General features: G+C 37.6%; 1 protein-coding gene across 4 annotated transcripts in view; it reads right to left on the bottom strand.

Annotated features, from left to right (window-relative positions):
* TSG101 (tumor susceptibility 101) overlaps positions 1 to 14,538 on the bottom strand; it is a 34,674-nt gene extending 20,136 nt beyond the window's left edge. For 2 of the 4 annotated variants that reach the window (XM_032222264.1, XM_032222270.1), the window contains exons 1-5: positions 14,355 to 14,538; positions 11,773 to 11,857; positions 10,008 to 10,073; positions 3,485 to 3,648; positions 2,868 to 2,994 (exon numbers count right to left, since the gene is read on the bottom strand). In XM_032222264.1, the coding sequence (XP_032078155.1) occupies positions 2,868 to 2,994; positions 3,485 to 3,648; positions 10,008 to 10,073; positions 11,773 to 11,857; positions 14,355 to 14,396 (484 nt within the window). In that variant the 5' untranslated portion in view covers positions 14,397 to 14,538. Of the gene's footprint in view, positions 1 to 2,867; positions 2,995 to 3,484; positions 3,649 to 9,367; positions 9,429 to 10,007; positions 10,074 to 11,772; positions 11,858 to 14,354 lie in introns of those variants that run through there. The other 2 variants (XM_032222277.1, XM_032222284.1) reach the window with 2 other exon arrangements.
* Positions 14,539 to 15,809: the final 1,271 nt, after the last annotated feature.

Raw genomic sequence — 15,809 nt, 5'->3', positions numbered from 1 at the left:
GGAAGCCAGGTTCACTTAACAACCCTGTTACTAATTTAACAACTGCAGTGATCCACTTAACAAATGTGGTAAGAAAAGTCGTAAATTGGGACAAACTCACTTAGCAAATGTTTTACTTAGCAACATAACTTTTGGGCTCAATTGTGATCGTAACTCAAGGACTACCTGTATTTAAAAATTGACATTTTCCCCACATTAGTTCTTCTCCATAAAATTAGATAGTTTCAGCTGTTAACATTATTTTTCATTTGGTTAATGACACAGAAATAACCTTACCAAATCAACCTATTTTTCCTGGGATAACAGGGCCCCAAGTATTTTTTTTTATTTTGTTTTTTTTTATTTGTTTATTATTTATGGACAAGAGATAATGTTTACCTCTATCCAGCAAGAATTTCTTACCAATTCATGTAACACTTAACTTATTTCATTTTACTACATACCCAGAATATTTAAAATGTAGTTCTATCATTTGCAAAACATTAGAATACTAAATTACTCATTAAAGAACTTTTGCTGGAAGTCTAAATCTCCGTGTTACTTACATCAAAAACTTAATTAGCACTATATCTAGGGATTTTTCTCTGTCCTATTAAACTAAAATTGATTATTCAAGTTTATGTAGCTATAAAACTAGTATCAGCCAAAAGTCATTTGAGGCACATGTTATTTGAGGGATGGCACCCTTTTATATAACCAATTTGTATGGAACAGATTATTGTAAATAATATTGTCATGCCCCCATCGGACTTTAAATCTGCGGGGGAAGATGAGCTGGAACAAGAGCCGACAGAGATCAGCTCGAGAGGGCGGCTCTATTGGTCTTGGAGCAAACTGGGAAAGGGCAGAGTCAGTCCGGGCAAGGCTTTTCAGGATTAGACAGGCTTGCAGACAGTGAGGAGCAGGAGAGACAGAGCTCAGGCGAAGAGCAAGGACCACCCCTTCCTGAGCACGGAGGGAAGAGAGAAGGCGAGACCAATGCAGACTGAGCCAACTACGAGGGAGGAGAGTGCTCCGGCCCCCTTCACAAGGCACACCTGGGGACTGAGATGTAAGGAGGTGCTGGTGGGAGGGGCATTTGTCGGTAACAAGCAATGAATCTGTGGAGCCTCGTGTGCACTTGCCGACACCTGGAGAATACTGTGCTTTGTCTTTTGGGGCTTGTCCGGTTTGCCAGCTTTGCTGAACTTCTTGTTCTGGTTACTGTTTGGCTAACCTGGCTTGCTGGACTGCTGGCTCTGTTAACTGTTTGGCTAACCTGGCTTACTGGACTACTCTCAGCCAGAGGCTGCTGAAGGTGCGTGTGAGAGCTTTGCTCCAGGACTTGTGATAAACGTGGGGATATTTGGGGGCAAAGCTGGAGCAATAAAGGGAAGTTAGATGTGTTCTCTAGCCTGTGTTGCTTTTGTGCCACACCCTGGGTCATCACGAATACCTTCTAGAACCTTCTCACTAATGTAGCTATTAAAATCTTAGCTCATGGTTTAATTGAGGTATCAGCCAAGAATTTGTTCAATGATAGGGTTATCAGACTTTAAAACTAAAGCGATATAAGCTTCGTAACACGAAGTTGACGCAATGTTATTTATATAAGATACCCAATATAACTCCCAAAGTATGGCAACTATTCTTTCAATATTTTAAAATCAATTTATAATTTTTTTCATAATTGCCCTGGGGGCCTCTGAAATTTATTCAATTTAACAATTTTATAGCTTTCCTATAATATAATAGAGGGAGCTAAGTCCCTATCTAATCTAATAATGCAGATTTCTGGAAGCTACAGAATTTTTTAATTGCATTTTTTAAAAAAATATCCATCTGCTCTGTCAGTATTGGCATTTGCAGAAGCAAGGAGCACTGAGTGTATTGGAAAGGCCGATACACAATTTATTACTATCATAAAATATAATACAATCTTACTACCCTGCTATTTTTATTAATATTTCTCTTCCACCATTTTTTTTTTTTTTACTTTCCTTGGGATTTTTAAAAGTGAATTTAGATTAAGTTTTTTATTCCTTTTTAGCATATAGATTATCATTTTTAAAAAGTTATATTGTGGACTGGGCAACTGTCAATTACAAGACAGAAACCTATTATGGATGATCAGCAATATTCTTCCACTCAAAGTAATAACTATTTTAAAAATCCTATGTAAAAAAACAAACAAACCCTATTTTGTTTGGAACTGCCTACATTCTTAGATGCTACTTTAATAATTCTTAGGCCCTTGATTTGGACTTAAATTATTAAGCTTCCACCAGGCTTATAACACTGACTCTAACTTTAGATTGCATACATGTAAGCATCATATGAACACTATTAGCAATGACAAAACCACTATCAGTCAATTGCCAAAAACAGCTTTACTTTGAGCAGCTTATATCCTGCGAAATTACCTTTAACACCATGACACTACACATCAGACCCTTAGGAAGGACTCGATATGTGGATAAAAATGCCAAAAACAATCTAAGTAACTGGTTAATCAACCAGAATAATAAATAAATCGAATATTTATTGATCCCTTGTTTGATATTTTTGTAAGTAACTCCTATTTCCCTCACAACAACCCTGTGAGGGCTGAGACAGAATGACTGGCCCAAAGCCACCAGCTGTCTTTCATGCCTAAGAGAGGACTAGAATGAACTGTGCTGGTTTCTAGCCTGGTGCCTTAACCATTAGACCAAAACTGGCTCTATTATAACAATTAAAGTTATGACAATAATTTTTGCAATTATTGTCATTCTGTAACAACCCAAATACAATGTCATAATAGCAGGACTCTTCCAGAAAAACCACCCCAAAATTACATGTTTGCGCCCACGATTATTCACATATTATAGTGGATGTAAGATGCTTACTGTTTGGTGGTCCTGTTGCTTGATAAGGTGGATAGGAAGCTGAAATGGTCGGTCGAGAAAAGACGGGAGGTTCATCTCCAAACACCACAATCATAACTTGAATCAGTCCTATTAAATCTGATTGTGGCTGGAAGTTAAAGCAGAGAAGACAGTTACTTTTTTCTTCTACAAAAATAGTTTGGTTGCTCATTATCTGTACCGACAGATTCATCATCTCATCGGTTGCTGAAAATTAGCTGGTTATCCTTTTCTTCCATGTTAAGATTTCACTCCCCTTAGTTGTCATTCAATTAACAGAACTGAATGTCAAAACTGAAAAAATAACATACCACCTTCAAGATACTGCCAATTCCCGTCAATGAATTATACTAATTACAGCCAACAGCAATGATTATTTCAGTTGCAATTCTTAATAACACCAAAAGAAACATTGCAAAATTATTAATATGTAAACTTTGTAAGACGCTAATATTATATTCAACAGAGCTCCATGTGTCCAAGTTCCTTTTCCTATTATATGAATATGAAATATGCACATAGGTATACGAAATGAAATCAATATTAATATCTCAAAACAGTTGATTATTAATGCTTAAACACCTTAAAATTATACTTACATGTTTCCATTCATGTAGATATGGAAGATATATCCTGCCATTTGCATCAACATGCTTCCCCGTTTTAATTGTCATCGAACTAGTTGGCTTAACAAAACAGATTGGCGGATTGAATGGATATGTATCCAGTAGCCACAGGCATATTGGGATGTTGTAAATGTGGCCTAAAGAGATTTTTTTTAAATGATGTTATATATCCTTGTTGGTAATAAACGGTTCTGTGATAAAATACTGAGGTGGCATAATTGTTACTATAGTATATTTCAGTGCATAGGAATGGTCTTGAAACACAAAACTGAACTATTTTTATAAGCACATACAACATGGCTTTGGAAATTAATAAACAAGGTATTAGAAAAGCAGGTCCATTATACAAAGCATTGGATACTTAATTACACTGCATATAACAATCTTCCTCAATTTTGTCTACTTTTGATACTGGTGGATTTATTTGCATTTTATCACACTGAATCTTTTATCCTCCTCAGCCCTCAGAAACCAAAATAAACATTTTAAGTGTTCCCCACCCCTCCCCACTTTCCATTATTTGTCCCAGACAGATGATGAAGAGCCAACGTTTTTGAGGAGCTAGTTCCAAATGGATGAAAATGAGAAGGGGAAAAATGTTATTTACACACAATACAGAGACTGGCTGGGAGTTCTGGGAAACTAGGTATAAGCATGCAACCTGTTCTGGAAGAGTAGACTTTTATTTAAACATTGAACTTGCACCAGACTGTTTGTAGAGAATCAAAGGATTAGGTCCTAATGTCTTTGGTAAACATGTCCCTGAAAACTGGTATTGTTATAATTGATTCACAGCAGCAACATCATATGACATAGCTAACTTTGGAAATAGTCATACAAATCTGGAACAGATAGGTAGAGCCAACATATCTCAGAAGCCTTTTAGGAGGTCCATTTCTATGAACTGTATATAGAACATAGTTCTATAAACTATGAACTATTCTATGGTTCATTTCTATGAACCATATATTAACTATATGGTTAATTTTTTAATGCCCATATTGTCACCTGTTTTCTGCTGATCAGTCATCTGAAGCAAGGGAATGTTCCGGGAGATAGAGATTATTTTAAAAAATGTTAAATCTTGATACTGATATCTCAACCCAATCTTCCCTACCTGCATGGCACCTCTCCCATACTGACCCGTGCAGAAATGCTCACACACCCTCCCCAACCTGCACAATACCACAGGTACCTCCTTGCACCCACCCTGACCCAGGCGGTGCCTCTTATTCAATTGGCCACAAATCCTCCAAATTTCACTCTCATGGGATTAATTGGTCCTGGAATTCTGTAAGTTAGATATCTTGGTTCAAAAACTGTTGCCCTATGATGCAGAGTTTTGCCCAATTGAAGATTACAAACAGACATGTGAGTTTTAGTAATATATAAGTATTAACTTCATCCCTCAAAATTAGCTAATAAGCATTCATCAATATCAGCAATACAACACTGATCATGTTTCTATCACAGATAAAATTTTAAAATTAAAATAGGATTAGGATTTAAAAAAGCACTGAGAATAATAGCACTATTTTGCTGAGGTTGACTCAGCCTTCCATCTTTCCGAGGTGGGTAAAATGAGGGGGCAATATGCTGACCCTGTAAACTGCTTAGAGAGGGCTGTAAAGCCCTGTGAAGCAGTATATAAGTGCTATTGCTATCTTTGTACAGAACATTTGCTAAGAATTTTGGAACAACCCCCCCCCCCCCCAATAAACCTTAAAATAGCAAGCTTCGCAAAATGCCTTTTTTAAAGGAATTTCAAAGAATCAAAGTAGCAATTTTAAACAATTAGGGATTTTTTTTTCAGGCTTCTGGAAGACAAAGACCCCCAATTACACGTCATACAATGCTAAACAAACTCATATTTTAATACATCATTAATCCATATTAGAGAAGTGAGATATATCACAACTATTATTAAATTATTTGCAGAGGCACATTTTTTTATGGAACACAATTAAATTTAATCCAAATTCCTAAATACATTTTTCTAAATGGTTTAATGTATCCCAAATATGGCATTCTACAATGATAGAGGCTTCAACAAAGTGGTTCAACCAGGACTTGAATTATTTAACTCTACACTTGGCTTCTAAAACTTCTATTATTAGTCCTCCTAGGAAAAGCAAATAGAAATCAAACTGCTGCAGTAATGGCTTGTGCTATGTCTGAGGAAAGACAGAGCTTAGGATAAATGTCTTAGATATGGACAGTAAAGTTGAACCCAGCAGAATTTCTGCTCTCATTCCTCTAGGCAATGTTTCTGAACCGGCTAAGTACACAGATGAGTTTATGATTTCTACATTCTGCAATGTATTGATGCTTTTGTATTTTGATATCCAACTCACAGCTATCTTGGAAAAGAGTTATTATATAAGAATCTACTCCTATAAAACGGGAGTAGTGAAATCTCTGGTCCAAGTCTTCTTATACTCTTATCATTGCAGAAAATTGATGCAGATTAGTACCACATTACGAACAAACTCTCCCAGGTGAACTGACAAATTCTGTGTTCAACATCTATCTGATCAGGATTCACAGATAACTACAGCAATGTAGTCAAGTTCACCATAGCAACTAGCAGAATATGCCAGCAATTACAAGCAATCAGATTTCCTTATGCCATGAAAGCTCAAAACTTCTTTGTAATAAAGTTTTACTCAAAATTCCTGACATTTCTCACCACCTGCTATTGAGCTTCTTCTGCTATGTTAGTGCTAAATGAAGTATAACACATTTAAACTATTTTAATGCTATTGCATTGCTAACTATATTGGTATCTGTGAGCATCATGACAGACAGATATGTAGAGGTTATGCAAATCATTCAAATGAGATGCTTCATAATGTGTGGGAGCATGGAATATAGGGTGTGTCAAATTTTTTCAACTTTCAATTTCCAAACATTAGGGGTGCTCAAAAGTTGTGACAGATCTTGGGGATTGTAAAGATATTTTAGTTACTTTAATATAATTTAGAGGTGCTTGGTAAATAACTATATAAATATCATAACTTTCTAACATTTTGTTTCATCTGATAGGTTCAGCTGTCTCTTTTTGTTAAATATTATTTTGTCTGAGAGTATTAATACCTCTGGTCTTGTTTCCTGTGAGTGTGATAACTAATCTGTAATGGTTCTTAAAAAAGAACAAGACTGGGAACATTCACTCATATGAGCAACCTAATTGGGACTGGCAGAGACTTGTTGCTGTCTAGCTCCCAACACTGTGAGACATTCTCAGATATGGCCTATTGTTAAGAGAATAATATTGTAGTGATGATGCTAGAAACTACCCTGCAGCCAGTCTTACAAGAGACATATATCCAAAATTGCTTGAAAAGTGGGAATGAGTGAACAGTTCTTTTGTGACCCGCTGTAAGTTCACGAGTGACAATCTTGAACAAGATCCAAGAGAGCTGGGATCAAGCCAAAAACATATTTTTTGGTAGAGGAAAGTTAGATGTCAAAGAGACTTTCACTGTGAAACTCGACAAACTGATATCCTCAACTGCAAGTGTGAAATTGTTCTGTGTGCTGAATTTGACTGCCCTGCTGGCTGCAAAAAAGCTCACATTAACTGTACCTGCCCTAAGGAGACGAAGATACCATTGAAGGAACTTACTTTCATTAAAGGTCAGAGAGACAAGATTGGTTCTTTCAGATAGCACCAGACTGGTTTACCAGATGTGCCCGATTGGAAACAACTAGTCAAAAAGCAAAAGGGTAAGATGATGAGCGAAAAAGGCTCGCTAAATATAAGCACAGAAGCATTCCAGACATTTCGATACTGACAAAGGAAGTAATTATGATGAAAATGAAGGACAGATGACTGATAATGAAGAACATTATAGAAGTTATGAAGAGGCCTACTTCAAAAGAAAAGACAGAATACAACAGATTAGAAATAACAAATGTCGCTATGCAGAGCATAAGATACGGTGTTGGTCTACGTGCCACTGCTGCCATTACTACAGCCACCTGAAGAAACCGATCACCGAATAAGACAAGAGACTCGTAGTTGACCACAATAAAATCAAGAGAGCCCAGGAAAAAATTATGAAGTCCCTAGTTCAAGAATTTGATGAGCTCTATAAGAAGGGTGAAATAGGATGCATCTATGGCCGTATAGATGGAAATAAATTATGCTGAAAGCAAACAATTCAGACCAGCAATTCCCCAGTACCATCAAATAACATTTTTCTGTGTGCAGTGAGTCGGGTGGAAGATATCGTTATCATTTCACTCCAGAGAAAAGATCAAAACCAGGAAAACCTGCTCAAGTGATTGCAGATAATCTTGTGTATTTCATGAAGAAGAAAGGCACTGACAAAAGCTTGAAGGCCATTGGAGGAGATTCTACACAAATGTTAATATTGGCTGTGAAAGGGGTGCCAAGCTTGACTGGAGGTTGATCTGGTTGATATGTGCACTCCACACAAATGTATTACCCCTACAACACTTAATCACAAACTTGGATGGGAAGACCTTGTCTAGCAACAAATGGGCAGATAAAATTGGCAACATGGTAAACACTGCAGCAGAATGTGACATTTATCCTTCATTCACCAGAGTTTCAATTGAGAGACAGTGTTGTAAAGGATCTCCCTACTGATCAAGTTTATGGATATAAGATCACACAGGCAATAAGGACAGGAGAACTTCCCACAGATCTGGCTCTTCTGGAAATTGGTCCTGAAAGCCATTCACACTGGTTGACAACTGCAAATAGGCTTTGTCGAATATGGGTTTCAAGCATGGCTTTAAAGGCAAAACTCTTCAAAACTTAAGAATGATAGTTGAATACATCGCTGGTTGTACTATCCTTGCTGGTTCAACATTAAAGTAAAACATTCCTGGATTCAAGGCCCGCGTTATGTGTTGATCCAGACTGCAAAAGAAGGCTGTAGTAGATGTTTTGCCAATCATTTTGAATTCAGCATGATACGCTTTCAGTGAAATGATAAAACCAGACATTCTTGTGTTCAGATGACATTCAAGAGAGGAGAGCTGGTGTGGAAAGAGCGTTGACTGAGGGGTACAGACAATGACGTGCTGGGAGATTTTTCTGTATGTGCAAGGAAAACATCTTTAACCAACGCCAGAGCATCCACTTTGCTGGAGCTGACTGACTGGTCTGAAGGTGTACCTGAGCCACCTTTGACGTGCAAACTGACTACAGCAGAAATAAAAAAGTTCATTGATGAACCAAAGCAAGTACCACAGTGGCCCTGTCATGCCCAATCAATAGAGAGATGTGTGAAACAGGCTACAGAGGCAGCAAGCAGAGTGTATACATGTGAGAAACATAAGGTTATATCAGAGGCCGAGAAGCAAGTCAGCAGCTGATGTCGAAGAACAAATCAAAACAAGACTTGATGAAACTCACTTAAATATTTTTGTAATTCAGATAATTGCTTTCTAATATTAGTTTATTAGTTTATGATTGCATGGATTATTTTTTGCTTAGCTAGATAAGATTCATGCAGAAAAAAACTTTAATTTTTGTAGCACAAAGTATAATTTTCAGAAATTTTTAACAGTATTTGGGTTACAAGGGACTGTTGTGGGGCATATGATCAGATGTGGATTTACCATACCAAGCTAAATGTTGTGTAAAATTACTTATTTATAGAACCCCTCACTGAAAAAAAATTGCAAAATTTAATTTTCACCCCATTAAATGACACACCCTAAATTAGATAATATGTCTTTGAATCACATCAGCCACATCTTAACAACATGAGAAGCTCCTTCTAGCTGATTCTTTGGGTATGCACATGCATAGCTACTTTGTATTCAAATCATCTCATTCAAATGCTTTGAATAGTTGTTATAGAGACTTTTATCTACCTGGATTTTGCGAATTCTGTTCCAAAGTAATGCCACCTAACCACATGAGAAGAGATAGGAAACTATAAATTCTTTTGCTTTGAGTTGGCAATTTTTAGATTGCAATAAGTCTGTGTTTTAGTTTTGCTGTCATTGTTCTGACTGATTTAAAGCAATGTATCTGAAATGCACAAACTAAATACGTTACAAAATGAAGAATACAGTTCATGGTAGTCCTCAACTTATGACCATAACTGAGTCCGGAATTACAGCTATAAGTCATGGCAGATGTTAAGCAGGGTTTTACTACCTTTTTTGCACTGGTCATTAAGTGAATACCATGGTTATTAAAATCTATTTCAGCCAATGGCCGTTTTTGCCAGAAACTAGCAAAAAGGCCAAAAATCAGTATGCTGCAAAAGACTGTAGTCAATTGCCTAGCACTGAAATGTGATCATGTGATTGCAGTACACACATGGACATGTGGTCATCAGAACTCCAGAAACGGGTTATAATACCTTTCTTTTGGCGGGGGGGGGGGGGGGGGGGAACCATTGTAACTTTGAATAGTTGCTAAGCGACTGATCATTAAGCGAAGACTACCTGTACAGAGACAATGGTTTCAAATAATGTATGCAAACAGTTCAAAATACATACATACCTCTGTAATTTACAGGAATGGTTCCCGTAAGGCTCATCAATTCTCTTGATGAACCATCATTAAAAACTGAAAAGAAGCATTGGTTTATTCAATATACAGATCACAGACATGGAGCACATTAACAAAAGTAAGCACATCAACTCAGTATCAATACTTCATTCTGACCAGAAATAAGCACACATCTTCTAAGAAAATAAATTCTGTACAATATAAAGTGTTTGGCCGTGGCACGACAAAACCGCGGTCCACTAAAGCGCGCCCGATTAAAGCGCGTACCTGACATCAGCAGCAGCGCGACAAATATGACCGCGGAGAAAAAAGGGCGCTTTAAAAAGCGCTTTTAAAGCAAGCCGATTCACGTAAAGGTAAGGGTTAGGGTTAGGTTAAGGGTTAGGTTTAGGGTTAGGTTTGGGGGGGTTAGGTTTAGGTTTACGCGTTAATTTTAACTTTACCGCTCACAGCGTGCTGTTTTCGTCGCGCTGTGATGACATCAGGTACGCGGTTTCGTCAAGCACGCTTTAGTCTACCGCGGTTTTGTGGTGGAACCGTGTTTGGCGTGTCATTTATAGATAGCTATGATTTCTTCACTATAGGTTCTATGACAAATGCTGTTTGCCAGATACTGCAACTCAAGAAAACTATACTCTTTTAAAAATGAATTAATTATAGAAATTTTCAAAACGGACATAAAATGAAAATAGTATGTGGTCTCAATGAAGAATATATTATTTATTTCTACCTTACTTGAATATTTTCTTCCTCTAATGAGTGACTACTTCTACCAGTAGAAATAATGACTACCGGTACTTCTAATATTAGAAAGCAAAACAAGATTGTGTGTTAGCTTCATGACCTGACATCACTCACTAAAATGCCTTAATTATGAGACAAGCACATAATCTTGTTTCACTTCCTCAGTATAGGTAGTCCTCACTTAACAACCACAATTATAACCGGCAACTCCATTATAAGTGACACAATAGTTAAGTAAAACATCATGTGACTATACCTGACTTACAATGTAAGTTATGTTGTGGTTATTAACGGAATCATTCACAGTCATTAAGAGAATCATGAAGTGACTGCAACCTGTGAGTTCGTTGTAGCTCCTCATTGACTTTACTTATGGGAAGCCAGCTGTGAAGCTTGCAAATGGCAATCATGTGACTAGGGGATCCCGCTATGGTCATAGTTTTAAGGAACAGTTTTAAATCACTTTTTCAGTGCTGTTGTACAATTAGTTCTTGCAAAGTTATAATGGTGCTGAAAAAAGTGACTTCTGAGTACTCTTCTCACTATTATCTTGATGTCAGTCACATGATTGCAATTCAGATCTTGGCACCTGCAGTGTCCTATGTTCACATGATTGTGATTTGCACCTTTCCATCTGACTTCCAAAAAGCAAAGTCAATGAGAAAAGTTGTAAATCTTGTCTTCTTAATGATTGTAGTGATTCATTTAATAACAACAGCAAAACAGGTATAAAATTGAGTGCAGTCACATGATTCTTCACCTAATGACTGCATGACTTCAACAATAAATTTTCAAATTCCAATTGTGGCTGTATGTCAAGGACTAACTTTAACTTTGGGTGGTCACTAAACAGGTTAGTTGTTAAATGAGGAATAGCTCAGTAAAACTATTTCTATATTACTATATAATATAGTTATATTATATTATATATTATATAGTAATATAATATTACTATATAATAGTTAAATGTTAACAAAAACCATACTGAAAAATACAGAAAACAGCAACTTACCATAGTTATCCATAACAGGTTTGAGATCTTTGTACTGGCCAGTAACATTGACAGTTTCCTGAACTGCCAAGTCTCTGTACTTGTACTAGAGAAAATAAAAATAATGTTTTAAAACACTTCTAACAGCAAACCCATATATCAGCTTACTAGTGTTTGGAATCTTCAACTGCAGTTTATGACATATGAAGTTCTATCATCACAATGTGCTTTATCTTAAACATTTTAACCTATGAAATTGTTCTCTTGGATTATCAACAGGATTTGCAAAGCAAGCATGATTAATCGGGGATAGTTATAATCTCATGATACAAATGTGAAATTAGAATGACCCTATTCCTTACTATTTATATGGAAGTCCAAAAAGTAAAGGCTTTTTCTAATGAATCAACATTAGGAAAATCACATTGCAATTACATAACATTTAAGTAAATTAAGAGTTAAGTAATTAGGATAGTTCAGAAGTTGCTGAATTCCCAGTACTCCTTATCACTGTTCATTCCTGTACGGTGCTGGAAAAGGATCTGGAGATACCTGAAGGACCACAGACTTCCAATCCTTAAGGTGGAAGGATATGGGCTTTATCCAATGGTGCCATTCCACATACAGAATGGCTTCTAGCACTTGAACTTGTATTATTCCTTTCCTGCATTCTTCATAATTGCTTTGGATAGTTGGGTGATTTGTAAGAAAGAAAATGTGGGTATAAAAGTAAGAAAAACTCCTGCTACAGGGAGAGTTGTACTTCCATAACATCAGAAACAGTATATACACACACATACAGAAACATGTATGTGTGCAATACATATCATTATTGGACAGATCAGCTGGCTGTGGAGATAAATAGCAAGATATAAATACCATTTCCCAGTAAAACTGTCAGTTTTCTCAATATCACTGTTTATGGGATAACAAACATTAAAATCACTTAAACATATTTAATTCTGCTTGGTCCATAAATATAAATGTGTTTGCAAACATGCACATATAAGTTACCTTATGGTTTACAAAAATATCCACAGACTTTATAAAAAGTTGATAAACATCTTCTACATACACTATGTAATAGTCACATTGATACATTTCTCTACCAACCCCTCAAAATGATGCATTATCCACAACAAATCAAGATGATGCCAAAATGACAACATTCATGTTCTGATATCTAATACAAGTGAGTTGTAGCATTCGCATGATGACATTTGCATGCATTGTCATTTGCCCTTCTCAATCTATACTGAAATGGCCTATAAGGATTTTTATATGTTTTCACATCCAGGTGAAAGAGAGTGGACATAAAAGGCAGAAAATCAAAAAGGAAATCCTCAGATATTTAAAAGCATATTTATTGAAGTGTAAGAGATCTAAAAACAGTGATTCTTGCACCAAAACCATCTTTCAAATGCATGAAAAAAATAATTTCTTTAGAAATCTTATTTCTACTTCCTTATATTTCTTTAAGTTAAGCACTACTATGCAGCTATTTTTTAAAAAAAAATAGAAAATAAGGAGTGGCTAATTGTAAAATGTTCTGGGGGGGGGGGAAGGAAATAAAACACAACAAGGGGAGACTAACTGAAAACTTGGAAAAAGCAAACCAAGCAAAGAGTTAAAGAGAAAGACCAGTGGCTTTGTATTTGTCCTGAATGCAAAGACAATTTATAGCAGACAAAACCAATAGCTACCAAATAGTCTTGTATATTCACTTTCAAATAAAACTTCCTATAACCTGATCCAATCTAATGGGGAAAATATGCTCCAAGACTTCAGACACCAAATTCAGCTGATCTCTCTTTCTCCTGAGATAAGTAGTCTCCAACAGTCCATACCACAAGACTGAGAACTAAGAAGAGGGTAATGATGTAAAGAGGAAGCACTTATTTTCTTTTCAGTCCTGTAGAATAAGTTTTGAAAGAAACATTCAACCTTTCTCCCAATAAGGACTACTGGGGGAAGAGCACTAGTGGCCTGCAGAAATTTAATTTTTATTTTAAGGCCCATCTTATCAGTCAGAGATGCAAGGGTGGAGAACTAGAAGAGTCCAAAGAAGCCTTGTTTTTGGGAGAACAACTGTCTCACTTCAAGATTAACAGCTGACTTGGAAGAGATTGCTCTTCAAATAGGAGCCAGAGTTTTTCAAAAATTATGGACCACTTATAAATTAGATGGGCTCACTGGAAATTCCAGACACTGGAGATTAGAACATTTCCTGTAATTATAAGTCTACTGCATCCCCAGGGATGAGAGAAAACTCTTCGATATTTTTCTTTAGGCTATTCGTGTTGAATTTAGAGCTGGCCGTTGGAATAGGCAGGTGCCCAAAGTTTTGGCTACTGTTTATTTGTGGATACAAAAGTTGGGTCTCTGGTGAGGAAGCGGCAAAAACCGTCAGTTTATAGGGGGGGGGGGAGTGAAACGCGAACGGCTCGGAAGGGTCTCTCTTCCCTCCAAAAGGAGGGATTTTTGCTCTATCGTCGCGGCCCGCCCCCCAAAAGAGACCGGGCAGAGAGAGGCCTTCAAAAGAGGGCGGCTGGGCTGAGCCGACTCAAAGGCTGCTTTGAGAAGGGACGCTTCAGGGCCTTTACCTTAGCAAGCATTTTCTTCAGCTGAGTCTCGGACAAGGCCATGGCGGCAGCGGTCCCTCCCTCGGTCGTGCTACCTCCTACGACCTCCACCCCCTCCTCTCAACTCCCGAACGAACAAGAACCTTTCGGAGCTCCGCTTCCGACAACCACCGCGATCCGTTTCCGCTCGGCGAGGCTGCGAAACGTCACTTCCGGCGGCTAACTGTTTGTTTAGTTTTTCTCTCCCCCCGCCCTCGACCAGAGAGAAAAAAATAGTAATAGAGTTTTCACTTTAGTCCCTCTGGGAAGACAAATCATAGAGAGGGTGGGAGGGCATTCCGATTTCCAGTCTGTTCTGGGTTGTAGTTAATTGGATAGAAATGGGGTGTGTATTAATCACTAAGATACGCGACTAAGAGCAGAGGCTCGGATTCTAATCCTCCCAATTTAGGGTGGGTGGAATCTATTCGGTGAACTTTCCTAACAGTGAGGACAATTTAGGCAGTGGAACAGCTTGACTTTAGGTGCTTCGTCGCTGGAGATTTTTAAGAAAAGGCTGGACTGTCACTTAAATGGGATAGAGCAGTGTTTCCCAACCTTGGCAACTTGAAGATGTCCAGACTTTCAATTCCCAATCGCTGGGGAATTCTGGGAGTTGAAGTCTGGACATCTTCAAGTTGCCAAGGTTGGGAAACACTGGTATAGGGTTTTCTGCTTGACCGGAGGAGGGGGGTGGACTAGAAGTCTTCCAAGGTCCCTTCCAGCTTTTATTCTGATTGATCGGCAACAGTCCTATTCTCTTGACCTGTTGTCAGACTCATACTTGAAGAGTTAAGTTAGCAATTTTATCGCTCAGTGCTACACACAGGAATCTTTTCAGATTCACAGTTTGCACCTGGGTGAGATAAGGTCAACAGCATTCAATGGCGGGTGCGGGGAGGGAGGGAGAGAGATCAGACTTCACCCTCTAAACAAATACCGCCCAATTTGGCCAGTCTCTCTTGTACACTTATTTTAGAAGGTTGTAGGAGAAAAAAGAAGGAGAGTGCAAAAGTTGGCTTCAAACTCAACATTAAGAAAACTAAGATCATGGCATCCGGCCCTCTCAATTCCTGGCAAATAGATGGGGAAGAAATGGAGGTAGTGACAGATTTTATTTTCCTGGGCTTCAAAATCACCGCAGAGGGGGGCTGCAGCCAAGAAATTAAAAGACACTTGCTTCTGGGGAGGAAAGCTATGGCAAATCTAGACAGCATACTAAAAAGCAGAAATATCACCCTGCCAACAAAAGTGCATATACTCAACGCTATGTTTTCCCAGTTGCAATGCAAGCTGATAAATAAATATAAATTTAATTTATTATTGTTATTATAAACAAGCACAACTAATCCCAAGACAAATTCACAAGTGGGCTTACTCTTTATTACTATTATTTGTTTTAAAATTAGGATAGGTGGCTTCACAACCTGCTATTTC

The sequence above is a fragment of the Thamnophis elegans genome, chromosome 1 (genome assembly GCF_009769535.1).
Source record: "Thamnophis elegans isolate rThaEle1 chromosome 1, rThaEle1.pri, whole genome shotgun sequence".
Taxonomy (NCBI): domain Eukaryota; kingdom Metazoa; phylum Chordata; class Lepidosauria; order Squamata; family Colubridae; genus Thamnophis; species Thamnophis elegans.
Note: the sequence above shows the minus strand (reverse complement) of the source record. Positions and strands in the feature narration are given on the sequence as shown.